This window comes from Oncorhynchus masou, chromosome 20, assembly GCF_036934945.1.
Source record: "Oncorhynchus masou masou isolate Uvic2021 chromosome 20, UVic_Omas_1.1, whole genome shotgun sequence".
NCBI classification, from domain to species: domain Eukaryota; kingdom Metazoa; phylum Chordata; class Actinopteri; order Salmoniformes; family Salmonidae; genus Oncorhynchus; species Oncorhynchus masou.
In genome coordinates, this window is record NC_088231.1 from 30150777 (window position 1) to 30174671 (window position 23895).

The following is a 23895-nucleotide window of genomic DNA, read 5'->3' on the forward strand; positions in this document are numbered from 1 at the left end:
CGCCACTCATACCTACCCTACCCTATATATACACTGTATACCTACCTCCATTCATACCTACCCTACCTCCATTCATACCTACCCTACCCTATATATACACTGTCTACCTACCTCCATTCATACCTACCTACCCTATATATACACTGTCTACCTACCTTCATTCATACCTACCCTACCTCCATTCATACCTACCCTACCTACCCTACTTACCCTATATATACACTGTCTACCTACCTCCATTCATACCTACCTACCCTATATATACACTGTCTACCTACCTTCATTCATACCTACCCTACCTCCATTCATACCTACCCTACCTACCCTACCCTACCCTATATATACACTGTCTACCTACCTCCATTCATACCTACCCTATCCTATATATACACTGTCTACCTACCTATATATACACTGTCTAACTACCTCCATTCATACCTACCATTCATACCTACCTCCATTCACCTACCCTACCCTATATATACACTGTCTACCTACCTCCATTCATACCTACCCTATATATACACTGTCTACCTACCTCCATTCATACCTACCCTACCTCCATTCATACCTACCCTACCCTATATATACACTGTCTACCTACCTCCATTCATACCTACCCTACCCTATATATACACTGTCTACCTACCTCCATTCATACCTACCCTACCTACCCTACCTACCCTATAGATACACTGTCTACCTACCTCCATTCATACCTACCCTACCTCCATTCATACCTACCCTACCCTATATATACACTGTCTACCTACCTCCATTCATACCTACCCTACCCTATATATACACTGTCTACCTACCTCCATTCATACCTACCCTACCTACCCTACCTACCCTATATATACACTGTATACCTACCTCCATTCATACCTACCCTACCTCCATTCATACCTACCCTACCCTATATATACACTGTCTACCTACCTCCATTCATACCTACCCTACCCTATATATACACTGTCTACCTACCTCCATTCATACCTACCTACCCTATATATACACTGTCTACCTACCTCCATTCATACCTACCCTACCTCCATTCATACCTACCCTACCCTATATATACACTGTCTACCTACCTCCATTCATACCTACCCTACCCTATATATACACTGTCTACCTACCTCCATTCATACCTACCCTACCTACCCTACCTACCCTATAGATACACTGTCTACCTACCTCCATTCATACCTACCCTACCCTATATATACACTGTCTACCTACCTCCATTCATACCTACCCTACCTCCATTCATACCTACCCTACCTCCATTCATACCTACCCTACCCTATATATACACTGTCTACCTACTTCCACATACCTCCCTATCCATTCATACCTACCCTACCTCCATTCATACCTACCCTACCCTATATATACACTGTCTACCTACCTCCATTCACACCTACCTACCCTATATATACACTGTATACCTACCTCCATTCATACCTACCCTACCCTATATATACACTGTATACCTACCTCCATTCATACCTACCCTACCTCCATTCATACCTACCCTACCTCCATTCATACCTACTCTACCCTATATATACACTGTCTACCTACCTCCATTCATACCTACCCTACCTCCATTCATACCTACCCTACCTCCATTCATACCTACCCTACCCTATATATACACTGTCTACCTACCTCCATTCATACCTACCCTACCCTATATATACACTGTATGATACTCACTCTACACACACTCTCTCTCCTACCCTACCTACCCTACTCTACCCTACCTACCCTACTCTACCCTACCTACCCTACTCTACCTACCTACCCTGCCCTACTCTACCCTACCTACCTACCTACCCTGCCCTACCTACATACCCTACTCTACCCTACCTACTTACCTACCCTACCTACCCTACTCTATTCTACTCTACCTACCCTACCCTACCTACCTACCTACCTACCTACCTACCTACCTACCTACCTACCTACCCTACTCTACCCTACCCTACCTACCCTACTCTACCCTACCTACCTACCCTACCTAACCTACCTCCATTCATACCTACCTACCCTACCCTACCTACCTACCCTACCTACCCTACCTCCATTCATACCTACCTACCCTACTCTACCCTACATACCTACCCTACCTACCCTGCCCTACCTACCTACCCTACCTCCATTCATACCTACCTACCCTACCCTACATACCTACCCTACCTACCCTGCCCTACCTACCTACCCTGCCCTACCTACCTACTCTACCCTACTCTACCCTACCCTACCCTACTCTACCCTACCCACCCTACCCTGCCTACCTACCTACCTACCCTATCCTACCCTGCCTACCCTACCCTACCCTACCAACACTAACCTACCCTACCTACCCTACCTACCCTATCCAATCTACCCTACCCAACCCTACCCACCTACCCCACCCTACCCTACCCTCCCAACACAACCCTACCCTACCCTGCCTACCTACATACCCCACCCTACCCTGCCTACCTACATACCCTACCCTACCTACCCTTACTCCATATGCATTCATCCATCACAGCAAACAGCTAACGGCAGCTTCTCTCTGACATCACTCACTTTCCTGTTTCCGGTTCCCTGCTTCCTGTCTAGGAGCATAAGTATAATGAACATGCACAGCGAGGAAGAGGGGGCGGGACTACTTCAGCCTCTCGGCCAATCACGATATGACGGCATGCAGGAACAGTACACCAATCACCAGGAGGAGGAGGAGGAATGGCAAGACGTAAGACAGACGGACAGACGGATGGACGGACAGACAGACAGACATCCCTCTCTCCTCTCTTCATCCACTCTCCACTCATCCCTCTCTCCTCTCATCCCTCTCTCCTCACCCACTCTCCTCTCTCCACTCCTCTTCTCACTCTCCTCTCATCCCTCTCCCCTCTCCTCATCCACTCTCCTCTCATCCTTCTCTCCTTACCCACTCTCCTCTCTCCACTCCTCTTCCCACTCTCCTCCCCTCCCTCTCTCCTCCTCTCTCCTCTCCTCATCCACTCTCCTCTCATCCCTCTCTCCTCTCTCCTCTCTCCTCCTCTCCTCCTCCCCTCCTCCTCTCCCTCTCCTCTCCTCCCCCTCCTCTCTCCCCTCTTCTCCCTCTCCCCTCCCCTCTCCCTCTCCTCTCCTCCCTCCCTCTCCCTCTCCCCCTCCTCTCTCCCCTCTCCTCTCCTCTTCTCCCCTCTCCTCCCCTCTCCTCTCCTCTCCTCTCCTCTCCTCTCCTCTCTCCTCCCCTCCCTCTAGGACCTAGCCCGGTGGAAGAGTCGTCGCCGCAGTGCTTCTCAGGATCTGATCAGGAAGGAGGAGGAGAGGAAGAGGATGGAGAGGATGATGAAGGAGGAGGAGGGAGGCCACACCCAGAAGAAGAAGAACATCAAGACGTACAGAGAGATCGTAGAGGACAAGTACGGAGAGAGGAAGGAGGAGAAGGAGAGGGAGGGAAAGAGAGGAGGAGGAGGAGGGAGGAGGAGGAGGAGGAGGGAGGGAAAGGGAGGAGGAGGAGGAGAGGAAGAGAGGCGAGGGGAGTAGGCGGAGGGTGGTGGGAAAGAGAGGAGAGAGAGGAGGAGGAGGAGTGGAAGGAGGAAGAGAGGAGAGGGGAGGGAGGAGGGATTAGAGGAAAGGGGAGGGAGGGAGGGATGGAGGAGGGGGAGGAGAGGGGGGGAGAAGAGAGGGGGAGGGGAAGGAGGAGGAGAGGGGACCTAAATCTTACTCCTTTCTCACTCCTTGTCTCACCAGCTTCTAATACAGTTCTGTCTTGTAAAATAGTTGTATCTCAATGTGACTAAAGGTTAATAAAGCTTCATTAAAAATTGAATAAATTCTACCCCCCCTCTTTCACTACAGAGAGCGTAGGGAGGCGGAGCTGTGTGATGCGTACAGGAGGGCGGGCTCTAAAGCGGAAGCTGCCATGGTTCTCCAGCGTTACGCTCTCCGCTTCACCATCAGTGATTCAACGATGGACAGTCTGCAGCTACCTAGAACCATTACTACTGACCAGAACCCTGAGTCTAGAACACCTGCTACCAACCAGAACCCTGAGTTTAGATCCACTACTACCAACCAAAACCCTGAGTCTAGAACACCTGCTACCAACCAGAACCCTGAGTCTAAAACCATTACTACTGAGCAGAACCCTAACCCTAGAACCAGTATTAATAACCAGAACTCTGAGTCTAGAACCATTACTACTGACCAAAACCCAGAGTCTAGAACCATTACGACTGACCAGAACCTTGAGTCTAGAACCATTATTACTGACCAGAACCCTAAGTCTAGAACCATTACCTCTGACCAGAACCCTGAGTCTAGAACCATTACTGCTGACCGGAACTCTGAGTCTAGAAACATTACTACTGACCAGAACCCTAACCCTAGAACCATTATTACTAACCAGAACCCTGAGTCTAGAACCATTACTGCTGAACAGAACCCTGAGTCTAGAACCATTAGTACTGACCAGAACCCTGAGTCTAGAAGCATAATTACTAACCAGAACCCTGAGTCTAGAACCATTACTGCTGACCACAACCCTGACAACCCAGAACGAGCTGGAAACGGACTAGAGGCCCTGCAGACTGACACAAATAAAGAGCCCCGAGCCCCCCCCAAAAAACATATCTCTGTCACACACATCCAACACACACACAACCAACACACCCAACACACACAGCTCCAAACCCAAAACACCCAACACACGCACACACAAAACCACTCCACACAAAGTCAGCACACACTCCCCCTCCCATCCCCCCCCTCGCGGCCCCGCCCTCTCCTAACAGCCAAGCCCTACTGCCAGCCACCACAGACACAGCCTGGACACAAGCCTGTTAAGGTAAGGGCAGGTCGGGATAGGGGTTAGGGGTTAAGCGTAATTCAGAGTCCCATTGTGACGTAGAGACCACCGTCCGCGGGGGACGCACAGCCCAAACGGGCACCTCCCAGAAACGGCCAACCGACACGGCTCCTCGTACACGTCCTCTATTCATTTCAATGTGTTGACACTGACAAAATGCTTGAGCCTAGACGCTTTAGGGGCTTGGAGAATTCACACTTTATCAACCGGTACCCTATCTATTGATACCCCGAATCACTCCAAATCTAATGACACCCCAAATCACCCCAAATCTAATGACACCCCACACCACCCCAAATCTAATGATACCCCGAATCACCCCAGATCTAATGACACCCCACACCACCCCAGATCTAATGACACTCCACACCACCCCAAATCTAATGACACTCCACACCACCCCAAATCTAATGATATCCCACACCACCCCAAATCTAATGACACTCCACACCACCCCAGATCTAATGACACCCCACACCGCCCCAAATCTTATTACACCCCAGATCTAATGATACCCCACACCACCCCAAATCTAATGATACCCCACACCACCCTAGATCTAATGACACCCCAAATCTAATGATACCCCACACCACCCCAAATCTAATGATATCCCACACCAACCCAAATCTAATGATACCCCACACCACCCCAAATCTAATGACACCCCACACCACCCCAGATCTAATGACACCCCACACCACCCCAGATCTAATGATACCCCGAAACACCCCAGATCTAATGAAACCCCACACCACCCCAGATCTAATGAAACCCCACACCACCCCAAATCTAATGACACCCCACACCACCCCAGATCTAATGACACCCCACACCACCCCAAATCTAATGACACCCCACACCACCCCAGATCTAATGATACCCCACACCACCCCAGATCTAATGATACCCCACACCACCCCAGATCTAATGACACCCCACACCACCCCAGATCTAATGATACCCCGAATCACCCCAGATCTAATGACACCCCACACCACCCCAAATCTAATGACACCCCACACCACCCCAGATCTAATGACACCCCACACCACCCCAAATCTATTGATACCCCACACCACCCCAGATCTAATGATACCCCACACCACCCCAGATCTAATGACACCCCACACCACCCCAGATCTAATGACACCCCACACCGCCCCAAATCTTATTACACCCCAGATCTAATGATACCCCACACCACCCCAAATCTAATGATACCCCACACCACCCTAGATCTAATGACACCCCAAATCTAATGATACCCCACACCACCCCAGATCTTATGATACCCCACACCACCCCAAATCTAATGACACTCCACACCACCCCAAATCTAATGATATCCCACACCACCCCAAATCTAATGACACTCCACACCACCCCAGATCTAATGACACCCCACACCGCCCCAAATCTTATTACACCCCAGATCTAATGATACCCCACACCACCCCAAATCTAATGATACCCCACACCACCCTAGATCTAATGACACCCCAAATCTAATGATACCCCACACCACCCCAAATCTAATGATATCCCACACCAACCCAAATCTAATGATACCCCACACCACCCCAAATCTAATGACACCCCACACCACCCCATATCTAATGACACCCCACACCACCCCAGATCTAATGATACCCCGAATCACCCCAGATCTAATGACACCCCACACCACCCCAGATCTAATGACACCCCACACCACCCCAAATCTAATGACACCCCACACCACCCCAGATCTAATGACACCCCACACCACCCCAAATCTAATGACACCCCACACCACCCCAGATCTAATGATACCCCACACCACCCCAGATCTAATGATACCCCACACCACCCCAGATCTAATGACACCCCACACCACCCCAGATCTAATGATACCCAATCACCCCAGATCTAATGACACCCCACACCACCCCAAATCTAATGACACCCCACACCACCCCAGATCTAATGACACCCCACACCACCCCAAATCTATTGATACCCCACACCACCCCAGATCTAATGATACCCCACACCACCCCAGATCTAATGACACCCCACACCACCCCAGATCTAATGACACCCCACACCCCCCCAAATCTTATTACACCCCAGATCTAATGATACCCCACACCACCCCAAATCTAATGATACCCCACACCACCCTAGATCTAATGACACCCCAAATCTAATGATACCCCACACCACCCCAGATCTTATGATACCCCACACCACCCCAAATCTAATGATATCCCACACCAACCCAAATCTAATGATACCCCACACCACCCCAAATCTAATGACACCCCACACCACCCCAGATCTAATGACACCCCACACCACCCCAGATCTAATGACACCCCACACCACCCCAGATCTAATGATACCCCACACCACCCCAAATCTAATGACACCCCACACCACCCCAAATCTAATGACACCCCACACCACCCCAAATCTAATGATACCCCACACCACCCCAAATCTAATGACACCCCACACCACCCCAAATCTAATGATACCCCACACCACCCCAGATCTAATGATACCCCACACCACCCCAGATCTAATGACACCCCACACCACCCCAAATCTAATGACACCCCACACCACCCCAGATCTAATGACACCCCACACCACCCCAGATCTAATGACACCCCACACCACCCCAGATCTACTGACACCCCACAACACCCCAGATCTAGTGACACCCAATACCACCCCAAATCTAATGACACCCCACACCACCCCAGATCTAATGACACCCCACACCACCCCAGATCTAGTGACACCCCATACCACCCCAGATCTAATGACACCCCACACCACCCCAGATCTAATGATACCCCACACCGCCCCAAATCTTATTACACCCCAGATCTAATGATACCCCACACCACCCCAAATCTAATGATACCCCACACCACCCTAGATCTAATGACACCCCAAATCTAATGATACCCCACACCACCCCAGATCTTATGATACCCCACACCACCCCAAATCTAATGATATCCCACACCAACCCAAATCTAATGATACCCCACACCACCCCAAATCTAATGACACCCCACACCCCAGATCTAATGACACCCCACACCACCCCAGATCTAATGACACCCCACACCACCCCAGATCTAATGATACCCCACACCACCCCAAATCTAATGACACCCCACACCACCCCAAATCTAATGATACCCCACACCACCCCAAATCTAATGACACCCCACACCACCCCAAATCTAATGATACCCCACACCACCCCAAATCTAATGATACCCCACACCACCCCAGATCTAATAACACCCCACACCACCCCAAATCTAATGACACCCCACACCACCCCAGATCTAATGACACCCCACACCACCCCAGATCTAATGACACCCCACACCACCCCAGATCTAATGACACCCCACACCACCCCAGATCTAGTGACACCCCATACCACCCCAAATCTAATGACACCCCACACCACCCCAGATCTAATGACACCCCACACCACCCCAGATCTAGTGACACCCCATACCACCCCAAATCTAATGACACCCCACACCACCCCAGATCTAATGATACCCCACACCACCCCAAATATAATGATACCCCACACCACCCTAGATCTAATGACACCCCAAATCTAATGATACCCCACACCACCCCAAATCTAATGATATCCCACACCAACCCAAATCTAATGATACCCCACACCACCCCAAATCTAATGACACCCCACACCACCCCAGATCTAATGACACCCCACACCACCCCAGATCTAATGATACCCCGAATCACCCCAGATCTAATGACACCCCACACCACCCCAGATCTAATGACACCCCACACCACCCCAAATCTAATGACACCCCACACCACCCCAGATCTAATGACACCCCACACCACCCCAAATCTAATGACACCCCACACCACCCCAGATCTAATGATACCCCACACCACCCCAGATCTAATGATACCCCACACCACCCCAGATCTAATGACACCCCACACCACCCCAAATCTAATGACACCCCACACCACCCCAGATCTAATGACACCCCACACCACCCCAAATCTAATGATACCCCACACCACCCCAGATCTAATGATACCCCACACCACCCCAGATCTAATGACACCCCACACCACCCCAGATCTAATGACACCCCACACCGCCCCAAATCTTATTACACCCCAGATCTAATGATACCCCACACCACCCCAAATCTAATGATACCCCACACCACCCTAGATCTAATGACACCCCAAATCTAATGATACCCCACACCACCCCAGATCTTATGATACCCCACACCACCCCAAATCTAATGATATCCCACACCAACCCAAATCTAATGATACCCCACACCACCCCAAATCTAATGACACCCCACACCACCCCAGATCTAATGACACCCCACACCACCCCAGATCTAATGACACCCCACACCACCCCAGATCTAATGATACCCCACACCACCCCAAATCTAATGACACCCCACACCACCCCAAATCTAATGACACCCCACACCACCCCAAATCTAATGATACCCCACACCACCCCAAATCTAATGACACCCCACACCACCCCAAATCTAATGATACCCCACACCACCCCAGATCTAATGATACCCCACACCACCCCAGATCTAATGACACCCCACACCACCCCAAATCTAATGACACCCCACACCACCCCAGATCTAATGACACCCCACACCACCCCAGATCTAATGACACCCCACACCCCAGATCTACTGACACCCCACAACACCCCAGATCTAGTGACACCCAATACCACCCCAAATCTAATGACACCCCACACCACCCCAGATCTAATGACACCCCACACCACCCCAGATCTAGTGACACCCCATACCACCCCAGATCTAATGACACCCCACACCACCCCAGATCTAATGATACCCCACACCGCCCCAAATCTTATTACACCCCAGATCTAATGATACCCCACACCACCCCAAATCTAATGATACCCCACACCACCCAAGATCTAATGACACCCCAAATCTAATGATACCCCACACCACCCCAGATCTTATGATACCCCACACCACCCCAAATCTAATGATATCCCACACCAACCCAAATCTAATGATACCCCACACCACCCCAAATCTAATGACACCCCACACCACCCCAGATCTAATGACACCCCACACCACCCCAGATCTAATGATACCCCACACCACCCCAGATCTAATGATACCCCACACCACCCCAAATCTAATGACACCCCACACCACCCCAAATCTAATGATACCCCACACCACCCCAAATCTAATGACACCCCACACCACCCCAAATCTAATGATACCCCACACCACCCCAGATCTAATGATACCCCACACCACCCCAGATCTAATAACACCCCACACCACCCCAAATCTAATGACACCCCACACCACCCCAGATCTAATGACACCCCACACCACCCCAGATCTAATGACACCCCACACCACCCCAGATCTAATGACACCCCACACCACCCCAGATCTAGTGACACCCCATACCACCCCAAATCTAATGACACCCCACACCACCCCATATCTAATGACACCCCACACCACCCCAGATCTAGTGACACCCCATACCACCCCAAATCTAATGACACCCCACACCACCCCAGATCTAATGATACCCCACACCACCCCAAATATAATGACACCCCACACCACCCCAAATCTAATGATACCCCACCCACCCCAAATATAATGATACCCCACACCACCCCAAATATAATGATACCCCACACCACCCCAAATCTAATGATACCCCACACCACCCCAAATATAATGATACCCCACACCACCCCAAATATAATGACACCCCACACCACCCCAAATATAATGACACCCCACACCACCCCAAATATAATGATACCCCACACCACCCCAGATCTAATGATACCCCACACCACCCCATATCTAATGACACCCCACACCACCCCAGATCTAATGACACCCCACACCACCCCAGATTTAATGACACCCCACACCACCCCAGATTTAATGACACCACACAACACCCCAAATCTAATGATACCCCACACCACCCCAAATCCAATGATACCCCACACCACCCCAGATCTAATGACACCCCACACCGCCCCAAATCTTATTACACCCCAGATCTAATGACACCCCACACCACCCCAGATCTAATGATACCCCCACCACCCCAGATCTAATGACACCCCACACCACCCCAGATCTAATGACACCCCACACCACCCCAGATCAAATGACACGCCACACCACCCCAGATCTAATGACACTCAACACCACCCCAGATCTAATGATACCCCACACCACCCCAGATTTAATGACACCCCACACCACCCCAGATTTAATGACACCCCACACCACCCCAAATCTAATGATACCCCACACCACCCCAAATCTAATGATACCCCACACCACCCCAGATCTAATGACACCCCACACCACCCCAGATCTAATGACACCCCACACCACCCCAGATCTAATGACACGCCACACCACCCCAGATCTAATGACACTCCACACCACCCCAGATCTAATGATACCCCACACCACCCCAGATTTAATGACACCCCACACCACCCCAGATTTAATGACACCCCACACCACCCCAAATCTAATGATACCCCACACCACCCCAAATCTAATGATACCCCACACCACCCCAGATCTAATGATACCCCACACCACCCCAGATCTAATGATACCCCACACCACACCAAATCTAATGATACCTCACACCACCCCAAATCTAATGACACCCCACACCACGCCAAATCTAATGATACCTCACACCACCCCAGATCTAATGATACCCCACACCACCCCAAATCTAATGATACCCCACACCACCCCAGATCTAATGACACCCCACACCACCCCAGACCTAATGATACCCCACACCACCCCAGATCTAATGATACCCCACACCACCCCAAATATAATGATACCCCACATCACCCCAAATCTAATGACACCCCACACCACCCCAGATCTAATGATACCCCACACCACCCCAAATCTAATGATACCCCACACCACCCCAAATCTAATGACATCCCACACCACCCGAAATCTAATGATACCCCACACCACTCCAAATCTAATGATACCCCACACCACCCCAGATCTAATGACACCCCACACCACCCCATATCTAATGACACCCCACACCACCCCAGATCTAATGACACCCCACACCACCCCAGATCTAATGATACCCCACACCACCCCAGATCTAATGACACACCACACCGCCCCAAATCTTATTACACCCCAGATCTAATGACACCCCACACCACCCCAAATCTAATGATACCCCACACCACCCCAAATCTAATGATACCCCACACCACTCCAAATCTAATGATACCCCACACCACCCCAGATCTAATGATACCCCACACCACCCCAGATCTAATGACACCCCACACCACCCCAGATCTAATGACACCCCACACCACCCCAGATCTAATGACACTCCACACCACCCCAGATCTAATGATACCCCACACCACCCCAGATTTAATGACACCCCACACTACCCCAGATTTAATGACACCCCACACCACCCCAGATCTAATGATACCCCACACCACCCTAGATCTAATGACACCCCACACCACCCCAGATCTAATGACACCCCACACCACCCCAGATTTAATGACACCCCACACCACCCCAGATCTAATGATACCCCACACCACCCCAGATTTAATGACACCCCACACTACCCCAGATTTAATGACACCCCACACCACCCCAGATCTAATGATACCCCACACCACCCCAGATTTAATGACACCCCACACCACCCCAGATTTAATGACACCCCACACCACCCCAAATCTAATGATACCCCGAATCACCACAAATCTAATGACACTCCACACCACCCCAGATCTAATGACACCCCACACCACCCCAGATCTAATGATACCCCACACCACCCCAGATCTAATGACACCCCACACCACCCCAGATCTAATGATACCCCACACCACCCCAGAACTAATGACACCCCACACCGCCCCAGATCTAATGACACCCCACACCACCCCAGATCTAATGATACCCCACACCACCCCAGATCTAATGACACCCCACACCACCCCAGATCTAATGACACTCCACACCACCCCAGATCTAATGATGCCCCATACCACCCCAGATCTAATGACACCCCACACCACCCCAGATCTAATGACACCCCACACCACCCCAGATCTAGTGACACCCCATACCACCCCAAATCTAATGACACCCCACACCACCCCAGATCTAATGACACCCCACACCACCCCAGATCTAGTGACACCCCATACCACCCCAAATCTAATGACACCCCACACCACCCCAGATCTAATGATACCCCACACCACCCCAAATATAATGACACCCCACACCACCCCAAATCTAATGATACCCCACACCACCCCAAATATAATGATACCCCACACCACCCCAAATATAATGATACCCCACACCACCCCAAATCTAATGATACCCCACACCACCCCAAATATAATGATACCCCACACCACCCCAAATATAATGACACCCCACACCACCCCAAATATAATGACACCCCACACCACCCCAAATATAATGATACCCCACACCACCCCAGATCTAATGATACCCCACACCACCCCATATCTAATGACACCCCACACCACCCCAGATCTAATGACACCCCACACCACCCCAGATTTAATGACACCCCACACCACCCCAGATTTAATGACACCACACAACACCCCAAATCTAATGATACCCCACACCACCCCAAATCCAATGATACCCCACACCACCCCAGATCTAATGACACCCCACACCGCCCCAAATCTTATTACACCCCAGATCTAATGACACCCACACCACCCCAGATCTAATGATACCCCCCACCACCCCAGATCTAATGACACCCCACACCACCCCAGATCTAATGACACCCCACACCACCCCAGATCTAATGACACGCCACACCACCCCAGATCTAATGACACTCAACACCACCCCAGATCTAATGATACCCCACACCACCCCAGATTTAATGACACCCCACACCACCCCAGATTTAATGACACCCCACACCACCCCAAATCTAATGATACCCCACACCACCCCAAATCTAATGATACCCCACACCACCCCAGATCTAATGACACCCCACACCACCCCAGATCTAATGACACCCCACACCACCCCAGATCTAATGACACGCCACACCACCCCAGATCTAATGACACTCCACACCACCCCAGATCTAATGAAACCCCACACCACCCCAGATTTAATGACACCCCACACCACCCCAGATTTAATGACACCCCACACCACCCCAAATCTAATGATACCCCACACCACCCCAAATCTAATGATACCCCACACCACCCCAGATCTAGTGACACCCCATACCACCCCAAATCTAATGACACCCCACACCACCCCAGATCTAATGACACCCCACACCACCCCAGATCTAGTGACACCCCATACCACCCCAAATCTAATGACACCCCACACCACCCCAGATCTAATGATACCCCACACCACCCCAAATATAATGACACCCCACACCACCCCAAATCTAATGATACCCCACACCACCCCAAATATAATGATACCCCACACCACCCCAAATATAATGATACCCCACACCACCCCAAATCTAATGATACCCCACACCACCCCAAATATAATGATACCCCACACCACCCCAAATATAATGACACCCCACACCACCCCAAATATAATGACACCCCACACCACCCCAAATATAATGATACCCCACACCACCCCAGATCTAATGATACCCCACACCACCCCATATCTAATGACACCCCACACCACCCCAGATCTAATGACACCCCACACCACCCCAGATTTAATGACACCCCACACCACCCCAGATTTAATGACACCACACAACACCCCAAATCTAATGATACCCCACACCACCCCAAATCCAATGATACCCCACACCACCCCAGATCTAATGACACCCCACACCGCCCCAAATCTTATTACACCCCAGATCTAATGACACCCCACACCACCCCAGATCTAATGATACCCCCACCACCCCAGATCTAATGACACCCCACACCACCCCAGATCTAATGACACCCCACACCACCCCAGATCTAATGACACGCCACACCACCCCAGATCTAATGACACTCAACACCACCCCAGATCTAATGATACCCCACACCACCCCAGATTTAATGACACCCCACACCACCCCAGATTTAATGACACCCCACACCACCCCAAATCTAATGATACCCCACACCACCCCAAATCTAATGATACCCCACACCACCCCAGATCTAATGACACCCCACACCACCCCAGATCTAATGACACCCCACACCACCCCAGATCTAATGACACGCCACACCACCCCAGATCTAATGACACTCCACACCACCCCAGATCTAATGATACCCCACACCACCCCAGATTTAATGACACCCCACACCACCCCAGATTTAATGACACCCCACACCACCCCAAATCTAATGATACCCCACACCACCCCAAATCTAATGATACCCCACACCACCCCAGATCTAATGATACCCCACACCACCCCAGATCTAATGATACCCCACACCACACCAAATCTAATGATACCTCACACCACCCCAAATCTAATGACACCCCACACCACGCCAAATCTAATGATACCTCACACCACCCCAGATCTAATGATACCCCACACCACCCCAAATCTAATGATACCCCACACCACCCCAGATCTAATGACACCCCACACCACCCCAGACCTAATGATACCCCACACCACCCCAGATCTAATGATACCCCACACCACCCCAAATATAATGATACCCCACATCACCCCAAATCTAATGACACCCCACACCACCCCAGATCTAATGATACCCCACACCACCCCAAATCTAATGATACCCCACACCACCCCAAATCTAATGACATCCCACACCACCCGAAATCTAATGATACCCCACACCACTCCAAATCTAATGATACCCCACACCACCCCAGATCTAATGACACCCCACACCACCCCATATCTAATGACACCCCACACCACCCCAGATCTAATGACACCCCACACCACCCCAGATCTAATGATACCCCACACCACCCCAGATCTAATGACACACCACACCGCCCCAAATCTTATTACACCCCAGATCTAATGACACCCCACACCACCCCAAATCTAATGATACCCCACACCACCCCAAATCTAATGATACCCCACACCACTCCAAATCTAATGATACCCCACACCACCCCAGATCTAATGATACCCCACACCACCCCAGATCTAATGACACCCCACACCACCCCAGATCTAATGACACCCCACACCACCCCAGATCTAATGACACTCCACACCACCCCAGATCTAATGATACCCCACACCACCCCAGATTTAATGACACCCCACACTACCCCAGATTTAATGACACCCCACACCACCCCAGATCTAATGATACCCCACACCACCCTAGATCTAATGACACCCCACACCACCCCAGATCTAATGACACCCCACACCACCCCAGATCTAATGACACCCCACACCACCCCAGATTTAATGACACTCCACACCACCCCAGATCTAATGATACCCCACACCACCCCAGATTTAATGACACCCCACACTACCCCAGATTTAATGACACCCCACACCACCCCAGATCTAATGATACCCCACACCACCCCAGATTTAATGACACCCCACACCACCCCAGATTTAATGACACCCCACACCACCCCAAATCTAATGATACCCCGAATCACCACAAATCTAATGACACTCCACACCACCCCAGATCTAATGACACCCCACACCACCCCAGATCTAATGATACCCCACACCACCCCAGATCTAATGACACCCCACACCACCCCAGATCTAATGATACCCCACACCACCCCAGAACTAATGACACCCCACACCGCCCCAGATCTAATGACACCCCACACCACCCCAGATCTAATGATACCCCACACCACCCCAGATCTAATGACACCCCACACCACCCCAGATCTAATGACACTCCACACCACCCCAGATCTAATGATGCCCCATACCACCCCAGATCTAATGACACCCCACACCACCCCAGATCTAATGACACCCCACACCACCCCAGATCTAGTGACACCCCATACCACCCCAAATCTAATGACACCCCACACCACCCCAGATCTAATGACACCCCACACCACCCCAGATCTAGTGACACCCCATACCACCCCAAATCTAATGACACCCCACACCACCCCAGATCTAATGATACCCCACACCACCCCAAATATAATGACACCCCACACCACCCCAAATCTAATGATACCCCACACCACCCCAAATATAATGATACCCCACACCACCCCAAATATAATGATACCCCACACCACCCCAAATCTAATGATACCCCACACCACCCCAAATATAATGATACCCCACACCACCCCAAATATAATGACACCCCACACCACCCCAAATATAATGACACCCCACACCACCCCAAATATAATGATACCCCACACCACCCCAGATCTAATGATACCCCACACCACCCCATATCTAATGACACCCCACACCACCCCAGATCTAATGACACCCCACACCACCCCAGATTTAATGACACCCCACACCACCCCAGATTTAATGACACCACACAACACCCCAAATCTAATGATACCCCACACCACCCCAAATCCAATGATACCCCACACCACCCCAGATCTAATGACACCCCACACCGCCCCAAATCTTATTACACCCCAGATCTAATGACACCCCACACCACCCCAGATCTAATGATACCCCCACCACCCCAGATCTAATGACACCCCACACCACCCCAGATCTAATGACACCCCACACCACCCCAGATCTAATGACACGCCACACCACCCCAGATCTAATGACACTCAACACCACCCCAGATCTAATGATACCCCACACCACCCCAGATTTAATGACACCCCACACCACCCCAGATTTAATGACACCCCACACCACCCCAAATCTAATGATACCCCACACCACCCCAAATCTAATGATACCCCACACCACCCCAGATCTAATGACACCCCACACCACCCCAGATCTAATGACACCCCACACCACCCCAGATCTAATGACACGCCACACCACCCCAGATCTAATGACACTCCACACCACCCCAGATCTAATGATACCCCACACCACCCCAGATTTAATGACACCCCACACCACCCCAGATTTAATGACACCCCACACCACCCCAAATCTAATGATACCCCACACCACCCCAAATCTAATGATACCCCACACCACCCCAGATCTAGTGACACCCCATACCACCCCAAATCTAATGACACCCCACACCACCCCAGATCTAATGACACCCCACAACACCCCAGATCTAGTGACACCCCATACCACCCCAAATCTAATGACACCCCACACCACCCCAGATCTAATGATACCCCACACCACCCCAAATATAATGACACCCCACACCACCCCAAATCTAATGATACCCCACACCACCCCAAATATAATGATACCCCACACCACCCCAAATATAATGATACCCCACACCACCCCAAATCTAATGATACCCCACACCACCCCAAATATAATGATACCCCACACCACCCCAAATATAATGACACCCCACACCACCCCAAATATAATGACACCCCACACCACCCCAAATATAATGATACCCCACACCACCCCAGATCTAATGATACCCCACACCACCCCATATCTAATGACACCCCACACCACCCCAGATCTAATGACACCCCACACCACCCCAGATTTAATGACACCCCACACCACCCCAGATTTAATGACACCACACAACACCCCAAATCTAATGATACCCCACACCACCCCAAATCCAATGATACCCCACACCACCCCAGATCTAATGACACCCCACACCGCCCCAAATCTTATTACACCCCAGATCTAATGACACCCCACACCACCCCAGATCTAATGATACCCCCCACCACCCCAGATCTAATGACACCCCACACCACCCCAGATCTAATGACACCCCACACCACCCCAGATCTAATGACACGCCACACCACCCCAGATCTAATGACACTCAACACCACCCCAGATCTAATGATACCCCACACCACCCCAGATTTAATGACACCCCACACCACCCCAGATTTAATGACACCCCACACCACCCCAAATCTAATGATACCCCACACCACCCCAAATCTAATGATACCCCACACCACCCCAGATCTAATGACACCCCACACCACCCCAGATCTAATGACACCCCACACCACCCCAGATCTAATGACACGCCACACCACCCCAGATCTAATGACACTCCACACCACCCCAGATCTAATGATACCCCACACCACCCCAGATTTAATGACACCCCACACCACCCCAGATTTAATGACACCCCACACCACCCCAAATCTAATGATACCCCACACCACCCCAAATCTAATGATACCCCACACCACCCCAGATCTAATGATACCCCACACCACCCCAGATCTAATGATACCCCACACCACACCAAATCTAATGATACCTCACACCACCCCAAATCTAATGACACCCCACACCACGCCAAATCTAATGATACCTCACACCACCCCAGATCTAATGATACCCCACACCACCCCAAATCTAATGATACCCCACACCACCCCAGATCTAATGACACCCCACACCACCCCAGACCTAATGATACCCCACACCACCCCAGATCTAATGATACCCCACACCACCCCAAATATAATGATACCCCACATCACCCCAAATCTAATGACACCCCACACCACCCCAGATCTAATGATACCCCACACCACCCCAAATCTAATGATACCCCACACCACCCCAAATCTAATGACATCCCACACCACCCGAAATCTAATGATACCCCACACCACTCCAAATCTAATGATACCCCACACCACCCCAGATCTAATGACACCCCACACCACCCCATATCTAATGACACCCCACACCACCCCAGATCTAATGACACCCCACACCACCCCAGATCTAATGATACCCCACACCACCCCAGATCTAATGACACACCACACCGCCCCAAATCTTATTACACCCCAGATCTAATGACACCCCACACCACCCCAAATCTAATGATACCCCACACCACCCCAAATCTAATGATACCCCACACCACTCCAAATCTAATGATACCCCACACCACCCCAGATCTAATGATACCCCACACCACCCCAGATCTAATGACACCCCACACCACCCCAGATCTAATGACACCCCACACCACCCCAGATCTAATGACACTCCACACCACCCCAGATCTAATGATACCCCACACCACCCCAGATTTAATGACACCCCACACTACCCCAGATTTAATGACACCCCACACCACCCCAGATCTAATGATACCCCACACCACCCTAGATCTAATGACACCCCACACCACCCCAGATCTAATGACACCCCACACCAACCCAGATCTAATGACACCCCACACCACCCCAGATTTAATGACACTCCACACCACCCCAGATCTAATGATACCCCACACCACCCCAGATTTAATGACACCCCACACTACCCCAGATTTAATGACACCCCACACCACCCCAGATCTAATGATACCCCACACCACCCCAGATTTAATGACACCCCACACCACCCCAGATTTAATGACACCCCACACCACCCCAAATCTAATGATACCCCGAATCACCACAAATCTAATGACACTCCACACCACCCCAGATCTAATGACACCCCACACCACCCCAGATCTAATGATACCCCACACCACCCCAGATCTAATGACACCCCACACCACCCCAGATCTAATGATACCCCACACCACCCCAGAACTAATGACACCCCACACCGCCCCAGATCTAATGACACCCCACACCACCCCAGATCTAATGATACCCCACACCACCCCAGATCTAATGACACCCCACACCACCCCAGATCTAATGACACTCCACACCACCCCAGATCTAATGATGCCCCATACCACCCCAGATTTAATGACACCCCACACTACCCCAGATTTAATGACACCCCACACCACCCCAGATCTAATGATACCCCACACCACCCTAGATTTAATGACACCCCACACCTCCCCAGATTTAATGACACCCCACACCACCCCAAATCTAATGATACCCCACACCACCCCAAATCTAATGATACCCCACACCACCCCAGATCTAATGACACCCCACAGCACCCCAAATCTAATGACACCCCACACCACCCCAGATCTAATGACACCCCACACCACCCCAGATCTAATGACACCCCACACCACCCCAGATCTAATGACACCCCACACCACCCCAGATCTAATGACACCCCACACCACCCCAGATCTAATGACACTCCACACCACCCCAGATCTAATGATACCCCACACCACCCCAGATTTAATGACACCCCACACTACCCCAGATTTAATGACACCCCACACCACCCCAGATCTAATGATACCCCACACCACCCTAGATTTAATGACACCCCACACCTCCCCAGATTTAATGACACCCCACACCACCCCAAATCTAATGATACCCCACACCACCCCAAATCTAATGATACCCTACACCACCCCGATCTAATGATACCCCACACCACCCCAGATCTAATGATACCCCACACCACCCCAAATCTAATGATACCTCACACCACCCCAAATCTAATGACACCCCACACCACCCCAAATCTAATGATACCCCACACCACTCCAAATCTAATGATACCCCACACCACCCCAAATCTAATGATACCCCACACCACCCCAATTCTAATGATACCCCAACCCACCACAAACATAATGATGCCCCACATCACCCCAAATCTAATGATATCCCACACCACCCCAAATCTAATGATACCCCACACCACCCCAAATCTAATGATACCCCACACCACCCCAGATCTAATGATACCTCACACCACCCCAGATCTAATGATACCCCACACCACCCCAGATCTAATGATACCCCACACCACCCCAAATATAATGATACCCCACATCACCCCAAATCTAATAACACCCCACACCACCCCAAATCTAATGACACCCCACACCACCCCAGATCTAATGACACCCCACACCACCCCAGATCTAATGACACCCCACACCACCCCAGATCTAATGACACCCCACACCACCCCAGATCTAATGACACCCCACACCACCCCAGATCTAATGACACTCCACACCACCCCAGATCTAATGAGACCCCACACCACCCCAGATTTAATGACACCCCACACTACCCCAGATTTAATGACACCCCACACCACCCCAGATCTAATGATACCCCACACCACCCTAGATTTAATGACACCCCACACCTCCCCAGATTTAATGACACCCCACACCACCCCAAATCTAATGATACCCCACACCACCCCAAATCTAATGATACCCTACACCACCCCCGATCTAATGATACCCCACACCACCCCAGATCTAATGATACCCCACACCACCCCAAATCTAATGATACCTCACACCACCCCAAATCTAATGACACCCCACACCACCCCAAATCTAATGATACCCCACACCACCCCAAATCTAATGATACCCCACACCACCCCAAATCTAATGATACCCCACACCACCCCAATTCTAATGATACCCCACCCCACCCCAAACATAATGATGCCCCACATCACCCCAAATCTAATGATATCCCACACCACCCCAAATCTAATGATACCCCACACCACCCCAGATCTAATGATACCTCACACCACCCCAGATCTAATGATACCCCACACCACCCCAGATCTAATGATACCCCACACCACCCCAAATATAATGATACCCCACATCACCCCAAATCTAATAACACCCCACACCACCCCAAATCTAATGATACCCCACACCACCCCAAATCTAATGATACCCCACACCACCCCAAATCTAATGATACCCCACACCACCCCAAATCTAATGATACCCCACACCACCCCAGATCTAATGATACCTCACACCACCCCAGATCTAATGATACCCCACACCACCCCAGATCTAATGATACCCCACACCACCCCAAATATAATGATACCCCACATCACCCCAAATCTAATAACACCCCACACCACCCCAAATCTAATGATACCCCACACCACCCCAAATCTAATGATACCCCACACCACCCCAGATCTAATGATACCCCACACCACCCCAAATATAATGATACCCCACACCACCCCAGATCTAATGACACCCCACACCACCCCAGATCTAATGATACCCCACACCACCCCAGAACTAATGACACCCCACACCACCCCAAATCTAATGATGCCCCACACCACCCCAGATCTAATGACACTCCACACCACCCCAGATCTAATGATGCCCCACACCACCCCAGATCTAATGACACCCCACACCACCCCAGATCTAATGACACTCCACACCACCCCAAATCTAATGATATCCCACACCACCCCAGATCTAATGACACCCCACACCACCCCAAATCTAATGATACCCCACACCACCCCAAATCTAATGATACCTCACACCACCCCAAATCTAATGATACCCCACACCACCCCAAACATCACTCTGTCTACAGGTAGATGGCTTGGTGAGGTAACCTCTCATCACTCTGTCTACAGGTAGATGGCTTGGTGAGGTAACCTCTCATCACTCTGTCTACAGGTAGATGGCTTGGTGAGGTAACCTCTCATCACTCTGTCTACAGGTAGATGGCTTGGTGAGGTAACCTCTCATCACTCTGTCTACAGGTAGATGGCTTGGTGAGGTGACCTCTCATCACTCTGTCTACAGGTAGATGGCTTGGTGAGGTGACCTCTCATCACTCTGTCTACAGGTAGATGGCTTGGTGAGGTAACCTCTCATCACTCTGTCTACAGGTAGATGGCTTGGTGAGGTGACCTCTCATCACTCTGTCTACAGGTAGATGGCTTGGTGAGGTAACCTCTCA

At 50.6% G+C, this 23895-nt stretch overlaps 1 protein-coding gene across 1 annotated transcript in view; it reads left to right on the forward strand.

Annotated features, from left to right (window-relative positions):
• Window positions 1–23895, forward strand: part of LOC135506629 (LIM and calponin homology domains-containing protein 1-like) — a 171309-nt gene that overhangs the window by 119174 nt on the left and 28240 nt on the right. The window contains exons 14-16 of the mRNA XM_064925950.1: window positions 2620–2752; window positions 3268–3428; window positions 3868–4855. Coding sequence (XP_064782022.1) covers window positions 2620–2752; window positions 3268–3428; window positions 3868–4855 — 1282 coding nt within the window. The remainder of the gene's footprint in view (window positions 1–2619; window positions 2753–3267; window positions 3429–3867; window positions 4856–23895) is intronic.